Source organism: Trachemys scripta, chromosome 10 (genome assembly GCF_013100865.1).
Source record: "Trachemys scripta elegans isolate TJP31775 chromosome 10, CAS_Tse_1.0, whole genome shotgun sequence".
Lineage (NCBI taxonomy): Eukaryota > Metazoa > Chordata > Testudines > Emydidae > Trachemys > Trachemys scripta.
Genome location: NC_048307.1, coordinates 3027996 through 3051328, shown reverse-complemented (window position 1 = coordinate 3051328; position 23333 = coordinate 3027996). Strand labels below are relative to the sequence as shown.

General features: G+C 54.9%; 1 protein-coding gene across 1 annotated transcript in view; it reads right to left on the bottom strand.

Annotated features, from left to right (window-relative positions):
* The window catches only part of LOC117884042 (hexosaminidase D-like), a 31246-nt gene extending 8615 nt beyond the window's left edge, over positions 1-22631 (bottom strand). The window contains exons 1-13 of the mRNA XM_034784095.1: positions 22514-22631; positions 20160-20279; positions 17228-17287; positions 11295-11452; positions 9720-9816; positions 8724-8961; positions 8000-8109; positions 7357-7444; positions 5354-5518; positions 3771-3954; positions 3039-3110; positions 2171-2375; positions 1081-1163 (exon numbers count right to left, since the gene is read on the bottom strand). Of these exons, the coding sequence (XP_034639986.1) occupies positions 1081-1163; positions 2171-2375; positions 3039-3110; positions 3771-3954; positions 5354-5518; positions 7357-7444; positions 8000-8109; positions 8724-8961; positions 9720-9814 (1240 nt within the window). The 5' untranslated portion in view covers positions 9815-9816; positions 11295-11452; positions 17228-17287; positions 20160-20279; positions 22514-22631. The remainder of the gene's footprint in view (positions 1-1080; positions 1164-2170; positions 2376-3038; positions 3111-3770; positions 3955-5353; positions 5519-7356; positions 7445-7999; positions 8110-8723; positions 8962-9719; positions 9817-11294; positions 11453-17227; positions 17288-20159; positions 20280-22513) is intronic.
* Positions 22632-23333: the final 702 nt, after the last annotated feature.

Below are 23333 nucleotides of genomic sequence, written 5' to 3'. Positions count from 1 at the left end.
TGCAGGTTCAAGGCCAAACCAGCTGCTATTCCAGGACAAAATATTCACCCATCAGGGAAACAAACAGCACAACTGCACTGCTCACCTAGTGAGCAACGCTCCTGGAGCGAGCCGTGTGCGTGTATTTAGCAGGCAGGCTGGGCTGAGGCCACAGAAACACTCAGTATCTTGCCAGAGAACTGCACAATTCTGGTATTCCTCCTCCCACCACAGGAGCGCCAAGCGTGGGGGCTAGGTTAATCCCAGCCCTCTCTCCAATGCCCTGGGCAAGTCACTAAGGACTGGTCTACACACACTATTGGTACAGCTTTACCTAGATCGGTTTGCAACCTGGATAGTTAAAGCTGTACAACCCCCTAGTGTGGACAGATGGAGTTATGGGTGCACAAACCAGTAGAGCTCATTCCTGTACGTTACGGGCGATAAGCTATACATTTTATTATATACATATAAAATATATAGCTCCATATAATGACAGAGGCTGAGTGATACCTCATTGATGCTGGTGGGGCTGACAGCTGCCTTTCATCCAGGATAAGTGTGGGAAGCAGCCAGAAAGCCAAGGAGACAGCCAGAAAAGCACTGGGAATGTGGCCCCAAGCGAGCTTTTAAAGCAGAGTGCTGGCCGGCCAGAGGCTGGGAGCTGTGAGTAAAGACACTGCCTCCTGTTCGATTCCTCCTGTGTCCAGGGACGCAGGACTTTGTGTCCAGCCCTTTGTAAATACTGCAGAGAAACACCTGACTCCACCATCGATTTCGCCGCCTAACAAAAATAACCCACAAGACCTTGAACACTGGCCAACTGCTTGGGTCCAAAGGGGTAGCAATAGAGCTCATACACCTCAATGAAACAGTTAAAAATGGGGCTAAACACAGTTTTTTGTACGAAGTCTTAGAGGAAGCCACAGATTAAACCGCACAAGGGGTCAGTGGTAGACCCAGGAATAGAACCCAGGAGTCCTGACTCCTAGTCACCTGGTCTAATTGCTAGACCTTGCCACCTCTCCCATTAGAGGGCTGGGTTAATTCAGGCTTGCTGGCCCCACCCCGCACTGCATGTCCTGGCAGCGAGCCCCTCACCGTTCACCAGCATCTGCAGACACATGGCCAGGGACGGGATCCCCACCGGCAGCAGCTCACACAGCACGGAGTAGTGGTCGTACCTGCGGGGACAGGAGAGCAGCACATGGTCACACCGCCTGCAGAATGGTGTCCCCAACCCATCACCCGATGCCAGCTGTTCTGCCATCTCCCCGCAGTCCCTTGGCATCGCACTGGGAGGCGGACGCACACACCGCAGCAGCGGACAGCCCCAGATCCTTCCACTGACGATCCGTAGGGTCCCTAAGCTGTCCTGACCCCTGCAGGAATCCCCAACGCCCACTGCCCCGAGGGACTCCTGCCAGCCCCGCAGCTATCCCTACCCGTTTCTCGCCAGAGCTCCACGCCAGCTTCTGCTCGTCTGTGCTGCAAGCAGCCCCTCGGAGAGCCGTTCCAGCAGGCTGGTGCACCGGTGCTGCGGGGCGTAGCCACGGGCCAGAAGAGGAACGTTCTGCAGCAGCCGGTGACTCTGCTGGGGACTGCACAGCCTGGGATTCGGGGTGGGTTTCTGTCTAACCAGGGCAGGGCTCTCCCTATTCGAGTTCTGTCCAGTCCCCCCCGTGGCAGCTTTCACCCTTCCCCTCAGGAGAAGGATCCGCAGGTGAAGGGATCCTCCTGCAAGCTCAGTCTGTTTTGCCCCATCTCTCCGGATGCCGTTGCCCCTAGTTCCCTACCCCTCTCCCCGCCTTGTGTCACCCGCCGTGACATGACCCCTCGATTATTTCCAGACTGATGGACCCTCCACTCAGCCACCCAGCCAAGCTGGGACGACTTCTGTCTCACTCCCCCATGACCCCACCCCCAGCTCACTAATCCTGTCTGATGCTCTTCTCCGAGCTCCTGGCCGGTCGGTGTCTTCCCACTCAGGGGTCGCCCCGGCCTGAAGGCAGCGTTCCAGCTGAGGCCACGGCACAGCAGAGCTAGCAACGCCGCGGCTGCTCTGGTCTCGCTCGCCCTCCCCCCATCCATTCCCCCACCGGGGAGAGGTCACGTTCTCTGCAAGCCGTGTGTGCTAGACTGCTTCTGCACGAGAGCCAGAGGGACGGCCGTTCCCCCTGCCACGCCTCACCTCTGCCACCCAGTGAGGACAATTCCCTGGAACTTGATGAACGGGAACTTGGACATGGCCTGGATCACCTTCAGCCAGCTCAGGTGGTTTTTCAGGTGGTAATTTAAAGGGGTCCAGGCCTGCGCGGGGCCGGTGGTGCCTTTAAAGGCGCTTGCGAACCACACCGATTTGAAGCCACTGTCTGCGTACTTTGAAATAAACTTTCCTAGGAAAGAAGAGATACCAAGATCAGCAAACAGCTGGAAAATATCTGCCAGCGCCAACACTCTGAGCTTCAACACAGCGCTCCCAAGGTGCTAACGCAGAGTGCCCCTGGCGGGGGTCAGCCGTGGGCCCCACACAGACCCACCAGCACCGCTGTGTGGATGACAAGCTGAGGGGGAGACGCACTGGTCCTGTTCCTGAGCCGTAGGCATGGGCACACACACCAGCCCGAGAGCTGTTAACACAATTACCCACCTATCAGTTCCTCTGGTCTGGGGCCGGCAACAGGAGGCTGGCGGGTGGCTCAGAGGTTTGTTAGGCTCCATCGTAGATCCTACGCTACCTTTAAGTTACCGGTTCAAATGTGACCCAGACTAGCAAAGAGTAAGAGGGTCTCCAGCTGGCAGCCCCTGGGCAGTGAAATAAAGGGACGCCGCCAATCTCCTAGGCACCAGGGATCCCTGGCACAAACGTCGCAGTTACAACTGAGACAAAGTGAAGGACATCAGCAGGGCAGGACACAAAGGAAACGTGACCCTGATTTCCATGGAGCGGTCCCCAGCTTACACCAGGGCTCAACTTGGCCTTTAGCCGCCTGACATGCAATCAGGCAAGTCTCACAAAGCAGCTCACAGATGAAACCGTCACAGGCTCTGCCCCTTACCTATCTGCTCCGTGTCGAAGTCTGCGGCGTAGAACCAGAGCACCGGGGAGGCACGCTTCGCGATGCCAGAGTCTGCAGGACAAACAAACCCGGAGGAGAAAGAATGCAACAGCCTCTCTGCCAATAGCTCCCGGGAGGAGAGAGACGGCTGCTGGGGAAACCCACCACATCCCCCACCTCATTCCACCAGCCCAGAGCCCCCCTTACTCCCTACACGAAGAGTCAGGGTGACCGTGTGCACGATACACAACTCCAAACTGCACTGATATAAGGGAGCCCTGAAGCATTCCCCACTATGGGCAGAAACCAGGAGTGCTGGAAGGGGGTGGGCAACAGGGGACCCTGGACTCATCACTATTAAAAGCAATGGGGGGAGGGGGCTGAGAGAAGCGAGCAGGGGCAGGGGCAGCGTGAAGGGCGGGGCCATGGTGGGCTTGTGCACCCCCCCCCACACACACACACTTTTTAGGGATCTTCCACTGCTCCTGGCGGGGCCACCACCAAACCCCCAGGACACACTAGTCTCAGTGCTACACTTTCTCCCCTGCCCTGACTCCTCCCAGATAACACCGCGGGCGGGGGGGCCCATTACAGGTGCCCTCTGGGCAGCTGGACCACCACAGCAGCATGAGGGTGTGACTGGAATGCTCCTCCTGAGACATACGCAAGAGTCACCCTAGAAAATCCCCTACAACTAACTGCTCCTGGAGAGGAGCACAAAGCCACCCTGACCTTGGATGGCTCCCACGCTGATCTTCCTCAGCATGTCGTCCCACATGAGGACTTGGAGTCCCTTGTACTGGTTCACGATGAAGTTCACAACCTCCTTGATGTGATTCAGGTACATCTTCCCCACATCTCCATCGCTGTGGCTGATCCAGTTCTTGGAATCCATCCCTTCCCCTAGATGAAAGACCTGGATTTACCGGAAGGGAAACTATTGTTAAGATCAGAAGCTTACTAACCTCTGTAAACAGGCATTGAGTGAAGAGCGAGCAAGGTTTACGTCCTTCCTAGAGCAATGCACCCAGGGAGCAATGATGGGAAACCGCCCCCCTGCGCCAGACCCCTCCCCAGTGCAGCCCCGCAGCGATCACGCCTCTCCTCAGTCCTACACAACAGCTACACGCAGCGACTAGGCGAAGCGGTCAGACGAGACGGACCCAAGTGCCAGCAACGTGCGGAAGATACACAGCTTCGCCACACACGACCAGACCACGGTCACCAAGCTGGTCCAGCATGAGCAGCTGGCTGAGCCGGACTCCAGGCAGACAGAGGTGATGACAGTGGCAGAGGAAAGCTCTCTGAAGAGCTTGTGGGCACAGTGCTGTCTCTTCCGGGTGAAGGATCACCCCCACAATGGGGCTCTCCCCAACAAGGCCAACGCTTGTCTGAGCAGCAGACAGACCTTTCTCGGGGCTGGTTCGAGACTGTTTAAACTAGCTTCCCAGGAGCGAAGGTGGGCACCTCCGACCAGCCTTCGCTGATCTAAACACGGAAGAGCAAGTATGTTTAACCCCCCCGCACACACACACACACGAGTCAATGCAGCACAGCTTACATGAGCTCTTCAATGGGGCAACCCTGGATGGCAAAAGTAGCCAGCTGGGTTGGAGCACAGCTCAATTCTCCCCAAGCTCACACGCAGGCGGTGACAACTCAGCCCTTCACCCCTGCAGGGTGGGCAAATGGAGTTATAGGCACTTTACTGCTCCTGGGACCTTGGCAGGATGCTTTGAAACACCAGGCCCCATCTGCTCTGCAAAGCCGTTAGAGAACCCAGGGGACACTGCGTAACATGCAAGAGTTTGTCCCCGTGTCCTTTGGCCAAAAAATGTCACCTCCTCCCAACCCAGTGTCGGGCACCAAAGAGCTGCTACCCTGCACCCCACAAGGGGCTACATTTCACTGGTGCAGTACGCAGAGGGGGAAGCACTTTGTAGTGATCATAGCTTCTGTTTACAGACCCCAGAGCCTGCAATGAAGCCACTAGAAGCTGCGCTCAGTGTGATGGAAGGTGGAGTAGCTCTGCAAACCTCTTCTCCAGATGTTTTGTTCCTCTTCTCTACCCAGAGGGGCGGTCGTAAGCAACAGAGGCCATTGCACCTAGAATTGGTGATTGTCTAGCGTGTCCCTCCTTCGACCATTAGGCAGTAAGCTTGTCAAGGCAGGGGTAGTCGTTGTGTTAGTACAGCACCTAGCACAGCGGGGTCCCAATCTACAGTTGGGGCTATTGCAATACAAATGACCTCTCCCCCCCGCCCAATAACTCCCAGAGCCAGCAGGGGGCGGAGAGGAGCCTCCCCAGCTCTTACCTCGTCGGCTCCGATGTGGATCCAGCTGGAGTGTCTGTGTTTGTCCATCACCTGCGACAGCATGCTCTTCAGCAGGGACAGGGTGTCTGGGACGTGGGGGTTGAGGCTGTTGGGGAAACGCTCGACCTCCCGCAGGTATCGGTATTTGTCGTGCTTCAGGATAAACTGTCACAAGGAAGTGTGTGAACCCAACGCAGCACAAACCGACCCCGCTGGACCCCGGGCAGGTCACGCTGCGCTTTGGAAAGAGAGCGGCTGGACTGCAAGGGAAAGGAGTAACTGGGAGGCAAGTCACGGCTCTGCTTTAAAGGGGCTCTGTCCAGCTAGAGTCATGCTGCGCACTGGGGGCACGTGGGCCAGGAAGAGGGGATCCCCGTGTCAGCACTGTTTGAGGGAGGTGTACCTACTCCCCGTGGAACGCCCCGCGGGGACTGAGCGCGCCGGTTCAGAGTCCACAGGAGCCTCCAACAGGCTCCCTATCAAGACCTGTGCAAATACCAGTTGTTTACGAACGGGCGACGTGTGGTGGAGCTCAATCTGGAAAGAGCCAAGCTGGACCCATGGCTGGCGTTCTTGCCAGCTCCCACCCTGCCCCAGGGAGGCCTGCCTGAACAAGTCAGAGAGGAAAGCCAGCATACAGCTACCTCCCCTTGGCGGCAGAGACCAACGCCAGCTTGTTGGGTTGATGAGACTGAGGTGGCAGGGTGAGGAGAGAGACCGAGACACCCTCAGAAGAAGCAGATTCCTCACTCAGCAACAGAGAGGGGAGCCAGACACTCGTGAGAGAAACCCAACAGCCACAGACACAGCCCCCAGCTCAGTGCTGAAGTGCGGCCAACGGACATCGCGTGGGAGCCCGCAGGCAGCACTCGGTGTCTCACAGACCGCGGTCCTCACACGAGGGCACTCTGGTGCGACGCTGGCAGGAGTAGCCCTGTTCCACAAGCGGGTTCCTAGCCCCACAGGTGGGCCTGGCGCTTCAGACTTAGAATGACAGCCGGTCCCTGCAGGCAAGGAGACGTTTGCCTGTTCAGAGCCCCCACAAAAACCAATCTATAGCTAGCCCCCTTTAAATGCTTCCAATCAAGACACATAATGAAGGGCAATGGACGGTCATCCTGCCTCCCCTGACAAAGGGAGAGTAACCCCGGGCGACAGCCTGCGAGCGAGTCTGCGAGCGCCCAGAACTCGCCTAGCTCCCTGAAAGACGGAGAGCTGCAAAGACCACAAACAAAACCCTGCACGAACAATCCCGAGGAGAGTGCCCCCCAAGCAGGTCCCATCACAGGCCTTCCCCACCCCCATCTACTGCTGCAACGGGTCTACATCCAGGGTCAAGCCACCCAGGGTCTGCAGTAATTGTTAAAGCCACTCAGTGGCACCTGGGTGAGCCTGGGTTAAGCCAGAAAAGAACGGAGCTTTTCTGGGGAGAGCTCCGGGGGGGGGGGGGGCATGTCTGTGACTGCCTGATGGGAGAGAGGAGGGAGATTCAGCTCTTTGCAGTGTTTGGTAGCAGCCATGTCGGCACCTGGATCCACCCCACTATGGCAGGGCCGGCTTTAAGCCGATTCGGCCGATTCCCCGGAATGGGGCCCCACGCCTAAGAGGGCCCCACAACGTCCAGGGCTGCCGGCAGAGCGAAAAAAAAAAAAAAAAGCCGCGTCCTGCTTCTCCCCTTCCCTCCAGCACTTACGCCACCATACAGCTGATCAGCGCAAGCCTGGGAGGGAAGGGTAAGGAGGAGTAATGCGGCATCCTTGGGGAAGAGGTGGGGCCAGGGCGGGGATTTGGGGAGGGATCCAATGGGGTAGGGAGGGGGCAGAGTCGGGGCGGGGGGGGGGGGGGCACGAGACAATTCTCGTCCTGGCGTGGGGCCCCGCACCTGCTAAAGCCGGCCCTGCACAACGGGGTGGCAGGACATGCCTTTCACCCTTCGGGCCAGGAGCAGCTGGTCTCAGCCATTCCCTACGGAAGGGCTGACTCACACGGAGATCAACGCCTACCTCCACGTGCCCAAAGGTCTGCACCAGGGGAACCACCTCCAACTTATTGAGCGCCGCTAGCTGCTGGATCTTCTCGACGTCGTCCTCGCTGCAGGGCGACAGGAACAATCGGCGGGTCAGAGAGCTTTGCGTTTGCCAACCCGCAGCTGCAAAACCCCAGGCCATTCGCGGACTCCCAGACACGCCAACGCCCGAGTGTTAAATCCGTCTCGGGACACTGGGGATGGGGGTGTTAATGGCTGTGCCACAGAAAGGAGGAGCCTGATACTCCCACATTCAGCGTTTCCAGGTGAGCGCTGCACATTAGTGCCTCGGGAAACCCGTGCGCGTCCCCAGAGTGGCACAGTTACATTGCTGCAGGTCAGAGTCACTCCATGCTCATTGGCTCACTGCTTTTCCAGGTGGAGAGAATCTGGGAATGCCAATTGGGATTCAAACATGGACACTGTAAGAACAGACATGGAGGCTGCTCTAACTGCGGGCACAGCCAGCGGGCTCTTATCGAGGGCTCTGTTCCAGCAGGGCCATGCCCCAACTTGCAGACCCTCCGGCACCGAGCAGGTCACGTTACTTTTGGACACCTAGCCAACCCACACAGCCAAATGCTTCCTCCAGTTCACTCACGCCCACTGCAGCAGCTTACCTATAAGCGTATGGAGACTTGAGGGTTTCAAGCTCACCCTTAAAGGGAAACATGTCTTCGTACTCGACCAGGATTCCATTTGCACCAAGTTTGGAGAGAAGCGGAAACACCTGCAAGGAGAACAAAGGCCCAGGCCAATGAGCCGACCTGCTGGGGCGGGGGGAGGACTCGCCAATCAGTCTCCTGGCCAGAGACCATGGGTCAGACCGAACCAGGGTGTCTATGGGTGCAATTCCCCTGGTTTCCATGGGACCGGGCTCAATAGCACCGAAAGTGCTCATGGCCTTGCCTGACTAGAAACCCGGCGCAGCAGGGCTCCATGCCAGGCTGCACGGGTTCCAGGCGAGCCCAAGGGCAGCAAAAGGAGTCAGCCACCCAGAGCTCCTGGGCTCCCACGAGTCTCTCTCGCTCTGAGCCACAGCCACGGAGACTCCGTAACGTCCCTCTGAGGGGAGTGTGGGAGATCCCTGGCCAGCGGGCAACACCCCACGCTCAGGCAGTTCCGAAGCCAGCTCTTCCTCTCCCTTGCCCCCTGCTCTGCTCACATGGCCAGGTGCACCGTGCTCTCTGCGAGCACTGGAAGCCAGTGGCTGAACTCTGGCGCCCGCAGGACCTGCTCGTAACAATTGGGATGTCCCCTCCCCCTGCCACCCACAGTCCAGCAGGATGGGGACTGGGCAGGAGAGAGGGGACAAGCGTCATCCCAGAACCCTCTGCTGCTCACCTGCTCCAAGTAGGAGACCTTGGGCGCAGCTCCTTTCAGGTCCAGGTGGACGAGCCTCATCTCTGTGGTGCTGAAGTCCTTGGAGAGCTGCTTTTTGGGGTCTTCCTTTGGATCCGTTATCTTCACCGCCGAGAGCTCCAGGGCCTGGCTGTGGGGGTGGGCCGCCTCCTTTTCCTCTCCAGCCTTTCCCCAGAAGTCATTGTCCTTGCTGATGTGCTTGTGCAGATCCAGGGTAACGCTGCGCATGCAGAACAGAGCGGCTTACACACACACACACCCCGCTGCACCGGCTCCCTTGTGGGCAGCTTCCGCAGAGCGGCCCCAGACACCGAATTCCCCTCCCACCCCGCGGGGGGCTCTGCCAGGACAGATAGTGTGGGGGAAAACCCAACTGGTATCTGCTCTGGCGACGGGCAGGGACATCAGCCTCCAGGGCTGTGAGCACAGCAGCTTCTGCCCACTGCTAGAGTCACGTAGTTATCCTTGCCTAAACCATCACTGGAGGGTATCTGAGCAGAACAGTCCAACCTATTGCCATGCGGTTGTGCCCCGCAACGTGTGCTCTGCAGGAGAATCCCATAGCAGCCACCTGGGAATGGGTCACAGCCTCCAGTACTTGCTGTCGCCGGCAGACTGGGACGCTGCTTCAGCGCTATCGGCTGGGGGCAGACGCAGCTCTGTCACTGGGACCCTCCTGCCCCTTTCTCCGGGTCTGTATATTATGGGGCAGAGCTGGCACTGGACACCCCAGCACCCAGCGAGAGATGCCGGGGAGCAGCAGGAAGATTCCAGTCCCCACCATTTGATTACAGATCCAGAAGCGTGCGGCAGGCACTGCTGGCCATGCCAGTGCAGAGCTCGAGAGAGACGGGGGCGCTAGCTCAGCTAAGAAGCTACCTTGGGGCCGGATGGAGAGAACTCCGCTCCAAGCGCCCCAGGTGGCCCCAGCACCATCCTGGGCTCCGCGGGCAGCCTGGCTGCAGACAGGCGTCTTACCTGTCTCGGAAGATAAATTTGATGCCTGCTAAAGCCACGATCAAGAGCACGGTGAGGCGCAGGAGGTTCAGCTTCTGGTTCCGCGGGAAGGCCATGTCTGCAAGGCAAACGGGGGGAGGGGAGGCCAGCTGTGCTGCAGAACAGGATGTAGAGCAGCGAGTTGACAAACACTGATAAAACCTCCACCTGGGGCCAGGACCTGCCTTTCACGCCGGGGGAAGAGGGACATGGAGGCAGAGCTCAGGCTGCAAGGTGGTGCTGCGAGCGAGCATGACAAGCGTGTCCAGCCGAACAGACCCTAACCACCGACTCACGGGGTTGCTCCAGGGTGGGATGGGAGAGACGCCCAGGTACAAGCTATATGCAATAGAGGAACACCCTCACAAGGGAGCCTGCTGGCTGGCCGGCTCCTGCCTGGCGAGGCGACCTCAGCCGACGCCCAGCCATCCCAAGCGTGGTTCTGCTCCACCTGTGCAATGCAGAGGGAGGGCGGCCTTATGGTCAGGGCACCGGCCTGGTACTCCGACGAGCTGGGTTCATTTCCCAGCTCAGGCGTGTCCAATCACCTCCCCGAGCCTCGGTTCCCACGCTGGAAACTGGGGAGAAGAATTCCCCTCATCTCTTGCGCTCAGGCCCATGTGACATCAGCTGGGACCTGGGGAGTCTCTTCATCCCTCCGCACCTCCGTTCCCCTGCTCATCCTGTGTGGCTCTGTCAGCAAACGCTCTGGAGCAGGGACAGTCTCTCACCACAGGCCTGCACAGCAGACAGCACAACGGGCCCGGCTCTGGGCCGGGGACTCCAGGTGCCATTGCAAGGCAAGGAAATCTACCCCTGGCCCACAGGAGCTCACCAGCTGCCCCCAAGACCCTCCCCAGCCTGTCTGGGCGTGGGGGGGGGCGGGTGTCTGAGCTGGGTTGCCAGCTCCTTCGGGCAGGGACTGGCTCTGTTCTGAGGTAGCTCCTGTGTCTCGGCCGCAATACAAAGCAAACATTTGTTACCCAGCAACGGCCCTGAAACACTGTGGATGAGATGGGTCTCCCCAGAGGGGCAGGCAAGCGGCAGGCGGCTATTCAGTTAGTGCTATTGGGGTGCAAAGCAGAGTCCAGGCAAACAGAGCAGTACCCGAGGGGTCGCAACCGACATCAGACAAGGACTCAACCCCAGTGACGAGTAGGTGGGGAAGCAGGGAGATAACTGCAGATGCCGGGAGGGGAATACTGTTTTGGCACTGACCTGCTGGGTGATCTTGGGCAAGTTACGTCCCAGCCCTGTGCCTCAGCTTCCCCATCTGTACAGTGGGGCTAGGGACTTTGGGAAGCATGCGGAGGTGTGTGGCTGAAACATGCGCGGTAAGAGCTAGGTTATGGAGGGAGCCAAGCACCTGCTGTTGAGAACAGATCAGAGAAGCAGTTTCGTTTTACACCCCGGCTGTTCCCTGCCCAGCGCTGGCCAGCTCCACAGGACACATCACCAGGGACAGAACAGCAGGTTTTCTGGTGCTGGACGCACAGCACTGTTAGAGGAGAGCGTTAGCAGAAGATTTACTGCAAACCACAAGACGATGGATTTTACCTGCACAGGTGGCAGCTGACAGGAAAAGCTGCGTCTGAGCTTGGGGGACGCCAACAGCGTCAGGGCAGGTTTAAAGAGCAGCCGTCCTGGCGTGGGGAACACACTTCACTGCATTAACCCGTCCAGGGACCGAGGGAGCCAGCATGCGGGAGATGCCCCTGCACCAGGGGAAGAGAGGCCGGTTAGAAAACACAAGCAAAGGTTCTCAGGCACCAAACGAGGCTGGGACCGGAGACAGGGAGAGAAGTGGAGAAATTTAGCTCCACCCACAGAGGAGGAAACACAAAACAGCAGCAAAGAGCAGACCAGCTGCCTTCCCTGCCACATCCGTTATTTCAGACCCCTCTCCCCAGCTCAGATTTTCCCCTTTTACAAGCGAAGGGACCAACCGTGCAGTCCTGTACTCATGGAGTATCCCCAACGATTTCACACCGACCAATCGCCCGAGGAAAGCTTTACCGGATCAGGCCCGAAATAATCCCACTTGTGTTAATCTCTCCTTGTACGGGCGCTCGCTCATTGTACTTGGCAGTTTTTCATAAATCCCTTATCCTGCCTTGCTTCCAGGCAGGCTGTGCTGTCATGCTAGCCCCTGAAACAGACCGGACGGGCGGCTTTTGCTTTTGTGATGGCCCAGTGGCTACGTTTCTTTATGCAGAGGGTGTGTCAATTATTTCTGCTTTGTTAAAACCTCAGCTCAGCCGCAATATGAAACCAAGCTTTGAGCAGGTATCGCATGTATTGTGCCACTTCTAGGCGTAACACCAGGAATTGGCTTTCTGAATTGCTGAAGCCAAGGGTAAGGCGTTCTCTCTGCAGGGCTGAGGTCATGCCCCGTACAAGACAGCACCTCTTCGTTGCAGTTAGCGACTGCTGCAGATTAGCACTGTACAGACAGGGATTTGTAACGCACACAACACAGACACACTGCAAGAGAAACGGCTCTCCGCTCTAGGGCTGTGTGTGCGACACGATGGGGCACACAGTGTAAAACCCGGACGGGTATTCAGAGAAAATGGCCCCTCACTGCATATTTCTTTCTAGGAGTGTGACGAGATGAGCTACCAGACGTAACAGGAACCCGCAGGACGCTCAGCTCGATCAACCCAAGTCTGTTGCGAAGCAGTTAAGGCTGCTACACACAATGTGTCCAGCACAGACACACAACTGCACTGGGTTTCACGCTGGGGGGCATGCCCCCCTGGCGAGCAATGAGGTTATCAGAGGGGTGCAAGATGAGATGCGGGCTGGAGCTCACACTGGCCACCATGCAGCGACACCTCTCCCGAGCCCACCCCTAGATCAGAGTGCACCTGGCATGGGGAGAGCCTGGAACTACCCCACCTAGGCAGCTGTTCCACACCTCCCTAACTCAGCCACTGCTTGGAGGGTGTTTAAACAAGCTGGCCTAGCCCTGGAACTGAGTACACAATACTGACATCACACCACTGAGCCACGCCAGCCATGCACTGCTGGGGCCCTCCCAGCCTGCACTCCCCCACCAACGCTGACTCCAGGCCGTGCTATAAGATATGCTCCCCAGCAACCAGGGCAGGCGAGTGTGTTTGCACCTGCACATCCCCCAGGGGAACACCATCGCCCGGACATGGAGCCAGATTCTCAAAGGTATTTAGGCTCCTAAAGATGCAGCTAGCGCCCTACTGGGATTTTCAAAAACACCTACTTGCATCTTTAAAATGTGTACAGATAGTGCCGTGGATTTCAACCTGTGGTCCGCGGACCCCTGGGGTTCTCCACAGACTCTGCCTAAGGTTTCTAAAGGAGTCTACACCACCGTTTGAAGTTTTTTAGGGGTCCGCAAATTAAAAAAAAAAAAAAAAAAAAAAGGTTGAAAGCCACTGAGAGTGTATCTGCCTAGTTAGCAAAAAGAACCACATTTAGTGTAAAGACTATATTTGGTTGCAAATCAATGTTTTAATTGTTATACCAATTTTTCTTTAGGAAAGTAACTAAAGTACAAATGCAAAACAAGATTAAATTCAATTATTTAAAAAAAAAAAAATCAAAGTTTCTGGCTCGCTGATTTCAGTCATGATTAAAGTCAGTGACTTAAATCATTTTGATTTAAATCACTCCACTCTCCCCCATCCTCTGTCTGTTCCCCTGGCCCCACAACAATCCCAAGATCCTTCTCAAAATCGTTCTCCTCAGTCTTAAAAATCCTCCTGGATTTGCCCCAATCCCAACCCACCCTGCTCATGCAACAGCAGTCTCCTGGCTGCTCCTCATGTAACCATACTGCTCTTGGTAAGAGAGCCTTCTCCAGTGCAACTCCTGACCATCTTGCCTTTCCTTCCCCATTCCTGTCTGGCTTCTTGTACAGCAGCCCTTGCTACAGTGTGCGAGCACTCAGTATAACTGGCGCGCTCATTCCTTTCCTCCAGCCACAAGGAAACAGAGATGCAAATCACCTGCCTGCAACCAAAAAAAATAAATAAAAATAAAAAAAACCACCAAAGGGAGATAGACACTGAGGGTGGGGCCCTTAGAGCTATTTACTCCAGAGCACTTGGAGATATTGGCTGCACGGCCCACAGGAGAAACCGGAACTGGGTTGTGCTGGGTTACGTCAACAAGAATCTTGCCAATAAGGGAGGACACCGTCATGGTAAAAGCCTTTGTAGCTGCCCAAATCCCTTCTCAGATCAGAGACGTGGCAAAGAAAACAGCCCAGCGGAGGGAAGAAATAAATTGATTGGACAAACGGCTGGGCTGGGTCTACACTAGGATGGTTAGGAGCAGTGGAGCTGCTCCCGATGAAGTGGCTGTAGGGCCACAGAACTCAGATGTTTTTATCACCATTACTTTTTAGAAGTTAGTAGTTCTAGTGCCTAGAAGCTCTGGAGGGGATCAGAGCCCCGTTGTGCTAGGGGCTGTACACACACAGGGAGACAGTCCCTGCCCCAAAGAGCTCAAAGACCTAACAGATCAGACAAATGGGGGGGGACAAGAATAGAAACAGAGGAAGGGAGTCGCCCAAAATCGCCCCAAGTCCCAGTCAAGCACGCTAGACACTGGACCTTGCTGCCTCTTATGCAGGACAAGATAAGCCAGTGGTAGAACTCCTGTGTCCCGTTTACACGAGTGCTCCAGGGTTGTTAACACTGGTAGTTGACAGATCCTAGTTCCCCCAACACTCTGGAAGGCCAGGCAGAGGAGTTGTGGAAAGTACAAATGCTGTATCACTAGAACATCTCCCTTTTGCCACACTGGTGCCAACGGGAGAGCGAGGAAACGAGGCCTTCTCCCGCGGGGGGCTGCACACAAGCCTGCCCGCTAGCCGTGGTAGCTGGAAAATCTCCCTGATTTCTCCAGCTGCAGAGTCCGCCAGTTCCTACATTTAGCAGGATCACAGACGTCACGGGGCTGGGAACAGGCCCCTGCTGCAGTCTCTGCTCAAGTTTTATCATCTCACGGGAAGGATTTCATCCTCCACACACCCACATGCTCCTCAGTACATCAGGCCAAATCCTGCCATCAAAATGACTGACCATAGTTAAGTTCCAAGCAGACTGTGAAGAGTTACAAAAGGGTCTCTCAAAACTGGGTGACTGGGCAACAAAATGGCAGATGAAATTTAATGTTGATAAATGCAAAGTAATGTACACTGGAAAACATGATCCCAACTATACATATACAATGATGGGGTCTAAATTAGCTGTTACCACTCAAGAGAGAGATCTTGGAGTCATTGAGTGGATGTTTTCAGAGAACTATCCACAATGTGCAGTGGCAGTCAAAAAAGTGAACAGAAGGTTGGGAATAATTAAGAAAGGGATAGATAATAGGACAGAAAATATGTTGCCTCTATATAAATCCATGGTATGCCCACATCTTGAATACTGCGTACAGATGTGGTCACCCCATCTCAAAAAATTGGAATTGGAAAAAGTTCAGAAAAGAGCAACAAAAATGATTAGGGGGATGGAACAGCTTCTGTATGAGGAGAGATTAGTAAGACTGGGACTTTTCAGCTTGGAAAAGAGACGACTAAGAGGAGATATGATAGAGGTCTATAAAATCAGGACTGGTGTAGAGAAAGTAGATAAGGAAGTGTTTTCTCATAACACATGTCTCTGCTTCCACACACAAGAACTAGGGGTCACCAAATGAAATTAATAGGCAGCAGGTTTAAAACAAATAAAAGGAAGTATTTCTTCGCACAATGCACAGTCAACTTGTGGAACTCCTTGCCAGAGGATGGGGTGAAGGCTAAGACCATAACAGGGTTCAAAAAAGAACTAGATCAGTTCATGGAGGATAGGTCCATCAGTGGCTATTACCCAGGATGGGCAGGTATGGTGTCCCTAGCCTCTGTTTGCCAGAAGTTGGGAATGGGCGACAGAGGATGGATCACTTGATGATTCCCTGTTCTGTTCATTCCCTCTGGAGCACCTGGGACTGGCCACTGTCGGTAGACAGGATACTGGGCTAGATGGATCTTTGGTCTGACCCAGTAGGGCCGTTCTTATGTTCATTCTCACGCAGGCAAAGTTCCCGTTCAGATCAGCGGGATGAAGGGCTGCAGGTCTGGTCAAACACAGACCAACGTTGAGAGGTGCCTGCTGCTCATTCACCCCTCTAACGCCATCTGTCCTGATCCGTGAGCGCCCCCACACTGCCGGGCACGGCACAGACCCCCGCCTAGACACATGCTCACCACTTCGGCTTTTACACGGTGCTCGTCGCCACGGGACCCAGGTGCCCGTTTACTAGCCTCAAGCTGTCCTGAGACAAGAGATTTATTGGCCGCTGCTCTCCAGTTGTTCGTGGAACAGCTGATCTCTCGGGGGGAGGGGGGGGGGGAGGAAAGGGCAGTGAAGCCAATGAACCCTGATGGGTTCCACGAAAGCTTATGTTCAAATAAATGTTAGTCTCTAAGGTGCCACAAGTACTCCTGTTCTTTTTACTTTCCTCTCATGCAGCCACCTGCTCCTGGGGATACCGTGCTTTCCCGCAGCACTACCAACGAGACAAGCAGCTAAGAGAAAGGGAAGAGGGTAGAGCGCCTGGCTGTCTGGGGACATGGCTAGTCCCTAGCGCCCCTGGAGAGTTACGAGTTAATTGGCTGTTTGAGGAGCTAGTTTGACAGCGACAGTCTGCAGAACCAAGAGAGCTCCAGCGAGATGGGGGGAGGCAGGTTGGACAGCGGGGGTGCAGGAAAGACCTTCACTCTTAATTTAAAAACAACAACAATAGAAGTCCAGTACATGTTATAAAAATGCATCCCAATCAGAAAACAGAATATTTAAAAAGCAACAGAGAGTCCTGTGGCACCTTTAAGACTAACAGAAGTATTGGGAGCATAAGCTTTCGATGAGTGCGTCTGACAAAGTGGGTACTCACCCACGAAAGCTTATGCTCCCATACATCTGTTAGTCTATAAGGTGCCACAGGACCCTCTGTTGTTTTTTACAGATCCAGACTAACACGACTACCCCTCTGATACCAGAAAATTTAACTGACTTATTTAAAAGATGCCGGGTTGCCAGCATCTCTTTCAGTAACAGTGTAAAATATTTAAACAAGGGAGGGATGCTAGTAAGTTTTGCAAGCTACAAAGTGAAAACTGATGCAGGGACCTCATGGCAGTTTCAGAAAAATCAACCTTTTGATCTCACAGGCCAGTAGGACAACAGCAGTAGAAACTTTCCTGCTAGATATCCAGTATGTCTGCAGCGTTGTTGTAGCATCATAGGTCCAGGACATTAGCAGTAGTGCCCACCCCAAATGTTCAAAAATCATGAGTCAGGCTCACCAAAGAATCATGAGATTAGCTTTCAAGTCCTGAGATTGTGTAAAAATAATAGACTTGGGGTTCTTATTATTTGTCTTCCACATTTTGAGCCTTTAGGGTGGACTGGGGTCACATTCTGAAGCCATCTCCATAGCTAGGAGGGCGAGAAACTTACCTTTTCTTTAAGGATGAAGGCCGAAATCATCACATCTCCACTTGACTCCGGGAGCTAGAGCTTTAAAGAAAACAATATTATTTATCATGAGACTCCTGACAAAATCCATGAGAGTTGGCCACACTGTTAACAGACAAGGTGGGTGAGGTAATAACTTCTGTTGGGGAGAGACAAGCTTTCGAGATTACTATACAGGTCTAGGAAACAGAGCGCCACAGCTAAATACAAAGTGGAACAGATTATTTAGCATAATTAAGGCTGCGAGTCTGTCACGGAGGTCGCAGAAGTCATGGATTCCGTGACTTTCCAGGACCTCCGTGACTTCTGCAGCGGTCGGTGAGGCTGGACCAGGGGCCGCCTGAGCAGCTCGGGCAGCCCCTGGGCCAGCTGCACCGGCCACTGCTGGGGCAGTCTCAGCCCCTCAGCACCAGCGGGGGTCCCGAGCCACTGACCCCACTTCCCCAAGCACCCGCTCCCTCCTCCCCTCCCCTCCCCCCCATTTAGTCGGGGTATATTTGCTTCCCAGCTCTTTGAGCTCTGGTCAAGTGAAAAATTCTCCAAGTTGTGGACAGTTCACGGGCTGCGTGACCGGTCCATGACTTTTACTAAAAATACTGGTGACTGAAAGGTAGCTTTAAGCATAAGTAGTTAACACATAGTTCAAGGGACCCTTCAAGATGAAGTGGCCCATTAAGATCCCTCCAGTCAGATCGGAAGAAGAGCTCTGTGTAATCTCAAAATCTTGTCTCTCAGACTCTCACCAATAGAAGCTGGCCCAGGGAAAGATATTATCTCACCCATCTTGTATGTTAGCAGGAAGTCTAGGGCCTGATCCAAACAGATATAAATTGGACATCAAAGCTCTTCATCTGATCAAGTCATCATCCAGAAATTAGGGATTTCTCCAGGGATCTCTGGTCACAATGTTTTTCTGCAAGCTACACAAACTCCCTTGTGAGAAGCCAGGTCAGTTATAATTAAAAAACAAAATAAAAGAAGCAAACACAAAGTTAAGTTAATTCCTCTCATATCCATGCACCCACTGCTCTTATTTAATGTGAGTCTTATGGTAGCGCCAAGAGCCCCAACCGAGATTGGGTCTATGCTGTGCTAGGCATTGCACAGACACAGAGCGAGAGTCCCTTCCCCACACAGCTTACATGGAGACAAGACAAGGGTGGGAGGGGAAAGAAGCAGAGACAGAGGAAGTGATTTACTCAGGGGACACAGCAGGTGAGTGGCAGAGTAGGGATTAGTACCTGCCGAGCCGCGAAGCTCAGAACCAGCGCCCCATCCCCTAGACCCCGCTGCCCCTCAAGCCTCTTTGTTTTTCTCCACAGTCAAGCCTACTACCAGGAAGGATTCTTGTGTTGTGTGGAGAAGGTGCTCTCACGGTGGTAATTCACGCTCAGACCACAAACAGATTCGTACCACATGGAACACGCCTTTGACTCAAGTGAAAATAAAAGAAACGCCCGAAAAACTAAAATGGAAATGAACTAACACAGATAGGGTGTGGAGCATTCTGAAGCACTGAGAAACAGACTCCACCTGACTTCAGAAAGTCCATAAATATGCACCATGCTAGTCACGCCATCATGGGAACACCATGCCGCACTAGAACAGCTATAAATATTTAGACAGGTGCTGTCAGATCATTGAGATTTGCCTTTCACTTTATTTGGCTTTTTGTTTGTTTTTAAATTTTGTTTTTTATTTCACTGAAAAAATAATTTGCTTGGATTTGAACTTTCATCTCCATCCGCAGCCATGCTATGGTAGATAGACAGTAGGGTAATAGGGGCCATATAGGTACCTAAGTTAACGCAAGCAATGGAGACTCTCAAAACAGATCATCTTGTCAGTTTTCATTTTGCTTTTCAATCAGCTTGAACAGGGAGCTTAAACGGTAACACGCATCTTTGCAACTGCACCCCAGTTCCCGCCCCAAGACAAGGACAGAGAATCGGACCTTTAAGCCCCCTAGTACCTGGTCTGGATGCTTAACTTGAATTAAAAAGACAAGCGAGAGAAACACTGCACCCATCTCTAGCACCTTCCAAATGTGACTGTGCTTTATATACATTAAAAGGGCACTGGCAACTTAAATGTGGCCCAGCATTTCAATTTTGGAAGAATAGCCTTCGCCGTCCAATAGAAACATTTCCACAATTTTAAAATATTCCATGGAAAACTGCTATTGACAACCACTTGGCCACATGCAACTGAACCTGCTCAGCAGAAGGGAAACTGGGTTGTATTGCCCTCGCAGAGAGACACAAAGAAACAATGAGCTTAAACAGCAACAAATCAATGTTTTTATTTTTCAGTTGTCCTCATCTCTTTCACTAGGCATGAGAACACTATGGATGTGTTATGTTTATTAACAGGCATTGTCTGCTGACAGAAGTACTTTTAGGAGGGTACTGGCATAGTATTGAGGCCAAATCCTCGGAGTTCAAGAGCAAGCCCAGAGCCGCTGAAGATAGAGGGTCAGACTACCTTTAAGCCCCCTCCTCAAATTTGAGAGCTAAATTCTAAAACAGCCTAGAAAGTACACAGCACTTCAGCCACTCCAGAGTTACACATTAGTTTAAATGTTCTTTGGAAACACTACAACAAAGCTGCAGGACAGAGGAGAAGGCGAGAGGTTTAAATGTACAAAATAATAAACTGAGCTTCTAATTTTGTTTTGGTACCAGTGTCTGTCCAGAGCACAGCTCGCTATGCCTATGTGTATGCCATGGCTTTACACATAGCTAGATACATGGCTTGCTATCCAGCCTGGGGGAACTGTTGGAGATTGCAGTAAATGATGCATTAACCCCTCCCTCCTTCCCCAATTCACCCCTCCCCCAGCTGCTGCAAACAGAATAGAGTTTGTTTTAGAATTTCCTTTTGAGGGGGCTGGGATTTACATACAACTACCTACCTTTCTAGCTCAGATGAGAGAGGAACCCTGAAACACACAGTGGAGTGGGCCAAGGGCTGGCTGGATCATCGGTGTTCTGGCCCTGCCTCCCAGGATTCGGTGGAGCCAGAGGAGGGTGCACTGCACAGAAGAAAAGCAGCAGGAGACAGACGGATTTGAAAATGCAGCATCTCCAGAAAGCACTCTGGACTCAGAACGACAATTTTATTCTTGTGAATTCTGCTGCCTCATACAACAGCACAACCATTTGAGAGGTCCGTCTGCAGCTTCATTTTAAATAATTCTTCAACTGTTATTGGCATGTACAATTCTTCTCCCCCAAGCGTGAGAGTGAGAGTATGTGAACCTCCCTCCCCCACACACAGAGTCTAATAAATGTCACCTTAGCAGAGGCAGACAGTACAGGCCCAGCGGGGCCCCATCCCTGCAGTGAATTGCAATCTAGCCAAAGTGGTTTTGCACTCAGCTGGAAGCAGCCTTACAAGGTCAGAGTACACTGGCACCAGAACTGAATTGAATAATTAAAAGACCCGACAGAGCTCCTTCCTACCGGCTTGCACCTCCGTAACTTGGCAATGGGGACGAACCTCCTTCAGCAGAGGCACACACCAGCAGCCCAGCCCTGGCTGGAAATCAGGCCTGGGGGGGATGCTGGGTGCCCGGGTTTGATCAGTTATAGAATATACTCAGATGCCATGGCGTGGCGGCAGGATGAAGATACAGACAGATCATTATCAGCCTCTGTCTGAGGTGCTGATTTTAACAGCGCCTGATTAACAGGATGGTGAAAGCCAGACAAATAAAATACCCTTGTAACATTCAATAAGCCACGGCCACCATCCCCTGGCCTCTGCAGGGTCCAAGGTGCACATTGACCGATCGGACTCCCTGGAACACCCAGTCCCCCAAGGCTGAGGCAGAAGGCCCTAAACCTGGCCCATTCCCTGCCAGAGCAGGACAGCGCCCTAGGGAACAATGCCTGCCAGAGCAGAGAAACCTACTGCTCTGACAGGGGCAAGGGGAAGAGATCAGAGGGGTCTAGTCGCAGTTGTCTCATGTTAGAATCTCTCTGGAACCAGCAGCAGTGTCTTGCAGCTCCCGGGGGCCAGGGCACTTTCTGGAGACTTGTACAGACCTCCTAGCAACCCCTTCCCCAACTGACGCCCAGGCTCCTTCTTACCAGCCCCAACACTCCCAAATTATGTCAGTGCCCCTGCCTGGAACCTCCTCAACCCTCCAAGACCTCCTCCGCTACTTCCCACAGTGTCACCTGCCTGGTACCCCCATGCCCCACTGCCCTGCTGCCCGGTATTCAGTGCCCCATCTCTTTGCCCCAGAGCCCCCCTCCCAGGCCCCCCATCAGTGCCCCATCCCCCTGCCCACTGCCCTGCTGCCCGGTACTCAGTGCCCCATCTCTTTTCCCCAGAACCCCCCTCCCAGGCCCCCCCCAGTACCCCATCCCTCTTCCCAGTGCCCCGCTGCCCAGTACTCAGTGTCCCATCTCTTTCCCCCAGAACGCCCCTCCCAGTACCCCATCCCTCTGCCCAGTGCCCCCTGCCAGGTACCCCCAGTACCCCATCCCTCTGCCCAGTGCCCCGCTGCCCAGTACCCCATCCCTCTGCCCAGTGCCCCGCTGCCCAGTACTCAGTGTCCCATCTCTTTTCCCCAGAACCCTCCTCCCAGTACCCCATCCCTCTGCCCAGTATCCCCTGCCAGGTACCCCCAGTACCCCGCCCCACTGCCTGGTACCCCCAGTACCCCACTGCCTGGTACCCCCAGTACCCCATCCCACTGCCCAGTGCCCCACCTCCTGGTACTCAGTGTCCCATTTCCCATCCCCCAGGGCCCCATCCCCCCAGTGTCCCCCTGCCCAGCACTCAGTGTCCCATCTCTTTCCCCCAGAGCCCCCCTGCCAGGTACCCTCCCAGGGCCTCCCCCAGTGCCCATCCCCCTGCCCAATACCCCACTGCCCAGTACTCAGTGCCCCATCCCCCTGCCCCCTTCCAGGTACCCCCAGTACCCCATTCCTCTGCCCAGTGCCCTGCTGCCCAGTACTCGGTGTCCCATCTCTTTACCCGGAGCCCCCCCCCAGTGCCCCATCTCTCTGCCCAGTGCCCATCTCTGCCAGTGTCCCCCCATTTCCCCATCTCTGCCAGTACCCCCTGCCCGGTGCCCCCAATGCCCCATCTCCCCGCCCGGTGCCCCATCTCCCCAGTGTCTCCCCGCCCGGTACCCCCCGCAATTCCCCATCTCCCCCAGTGCCCCCCCGGGCCCTTGACCCCCCCTGCCTGGTGCCCCCCAGTACCCGCCAGGCGGACGGCGCTGGGTCCTGCCCTCATGCAACCCGCCCCTACCGTGCAGGTGCAGCGGGCGGCCCGGGGGGAGCCGCAGCAAAGCCCCGCCCGGAGCTGGTGCAGGAGACGAGCGGGGCTCTCAGCCCAGGCTCCGGCATCAGCCTGCAGCGGGGAACGGAGCCACCCCCCGCCGGCTCGGCTTAGCCCAGCCCCGCTCTTAAAGGGACACGGACCCTGCCGCGGCTCGGCCCGGGGCGGGGCCCATGGGGGTATCGGGGTGCGTGCAGCGGGCACCCGGGTGCCTGCAGGGCACTAGCAATAGATGGGCCTGGGGGGATCAGGTGAATGCGGAGCGGTGGGTTCCATGGGGTATCCAGGAGGGTCGGTATTTGGGAGTATCAGGGTGCCCGCAGGGGGGTGCATGCAGGGGGCTGTGGGGCACTGCGGTGCACTGGTGCAGGTGGGGCGCTGCAGGGCTCTGGTTAACATGCCCTGCGCTGAGTTCCCTTTGCTAGCATTGCTGGTGCAGATCTGGGGCGGGGGGAGGGGGCAGCCATGCGCAGCCCATCACTAGCCTCCCCGTCCCCTGATTTATACCCCCATGTGCTCATATACCATCTGATTGGCAAAGGCAGGGCTGGAGCTGGCATTGCAGGACTGTGTGCAACCTGACATGAGGAAGGACCCAGCCATCTCCCTCCCCAGGACCACCTTCTCCCCACCCCAATCTGCCTTCTCCCTGCCTGAGACCCCCTTCGGCACCCCTCATCCACCACCAGTTTGTGAAGCACCAGAGGCTCTGGTGTGGGAAGCTAGAGGGGGTGAAGCTGACATGCCACTTTTCAAGCAAGGGCAGAGAAGGGCAGATAGGAAGCTCAGT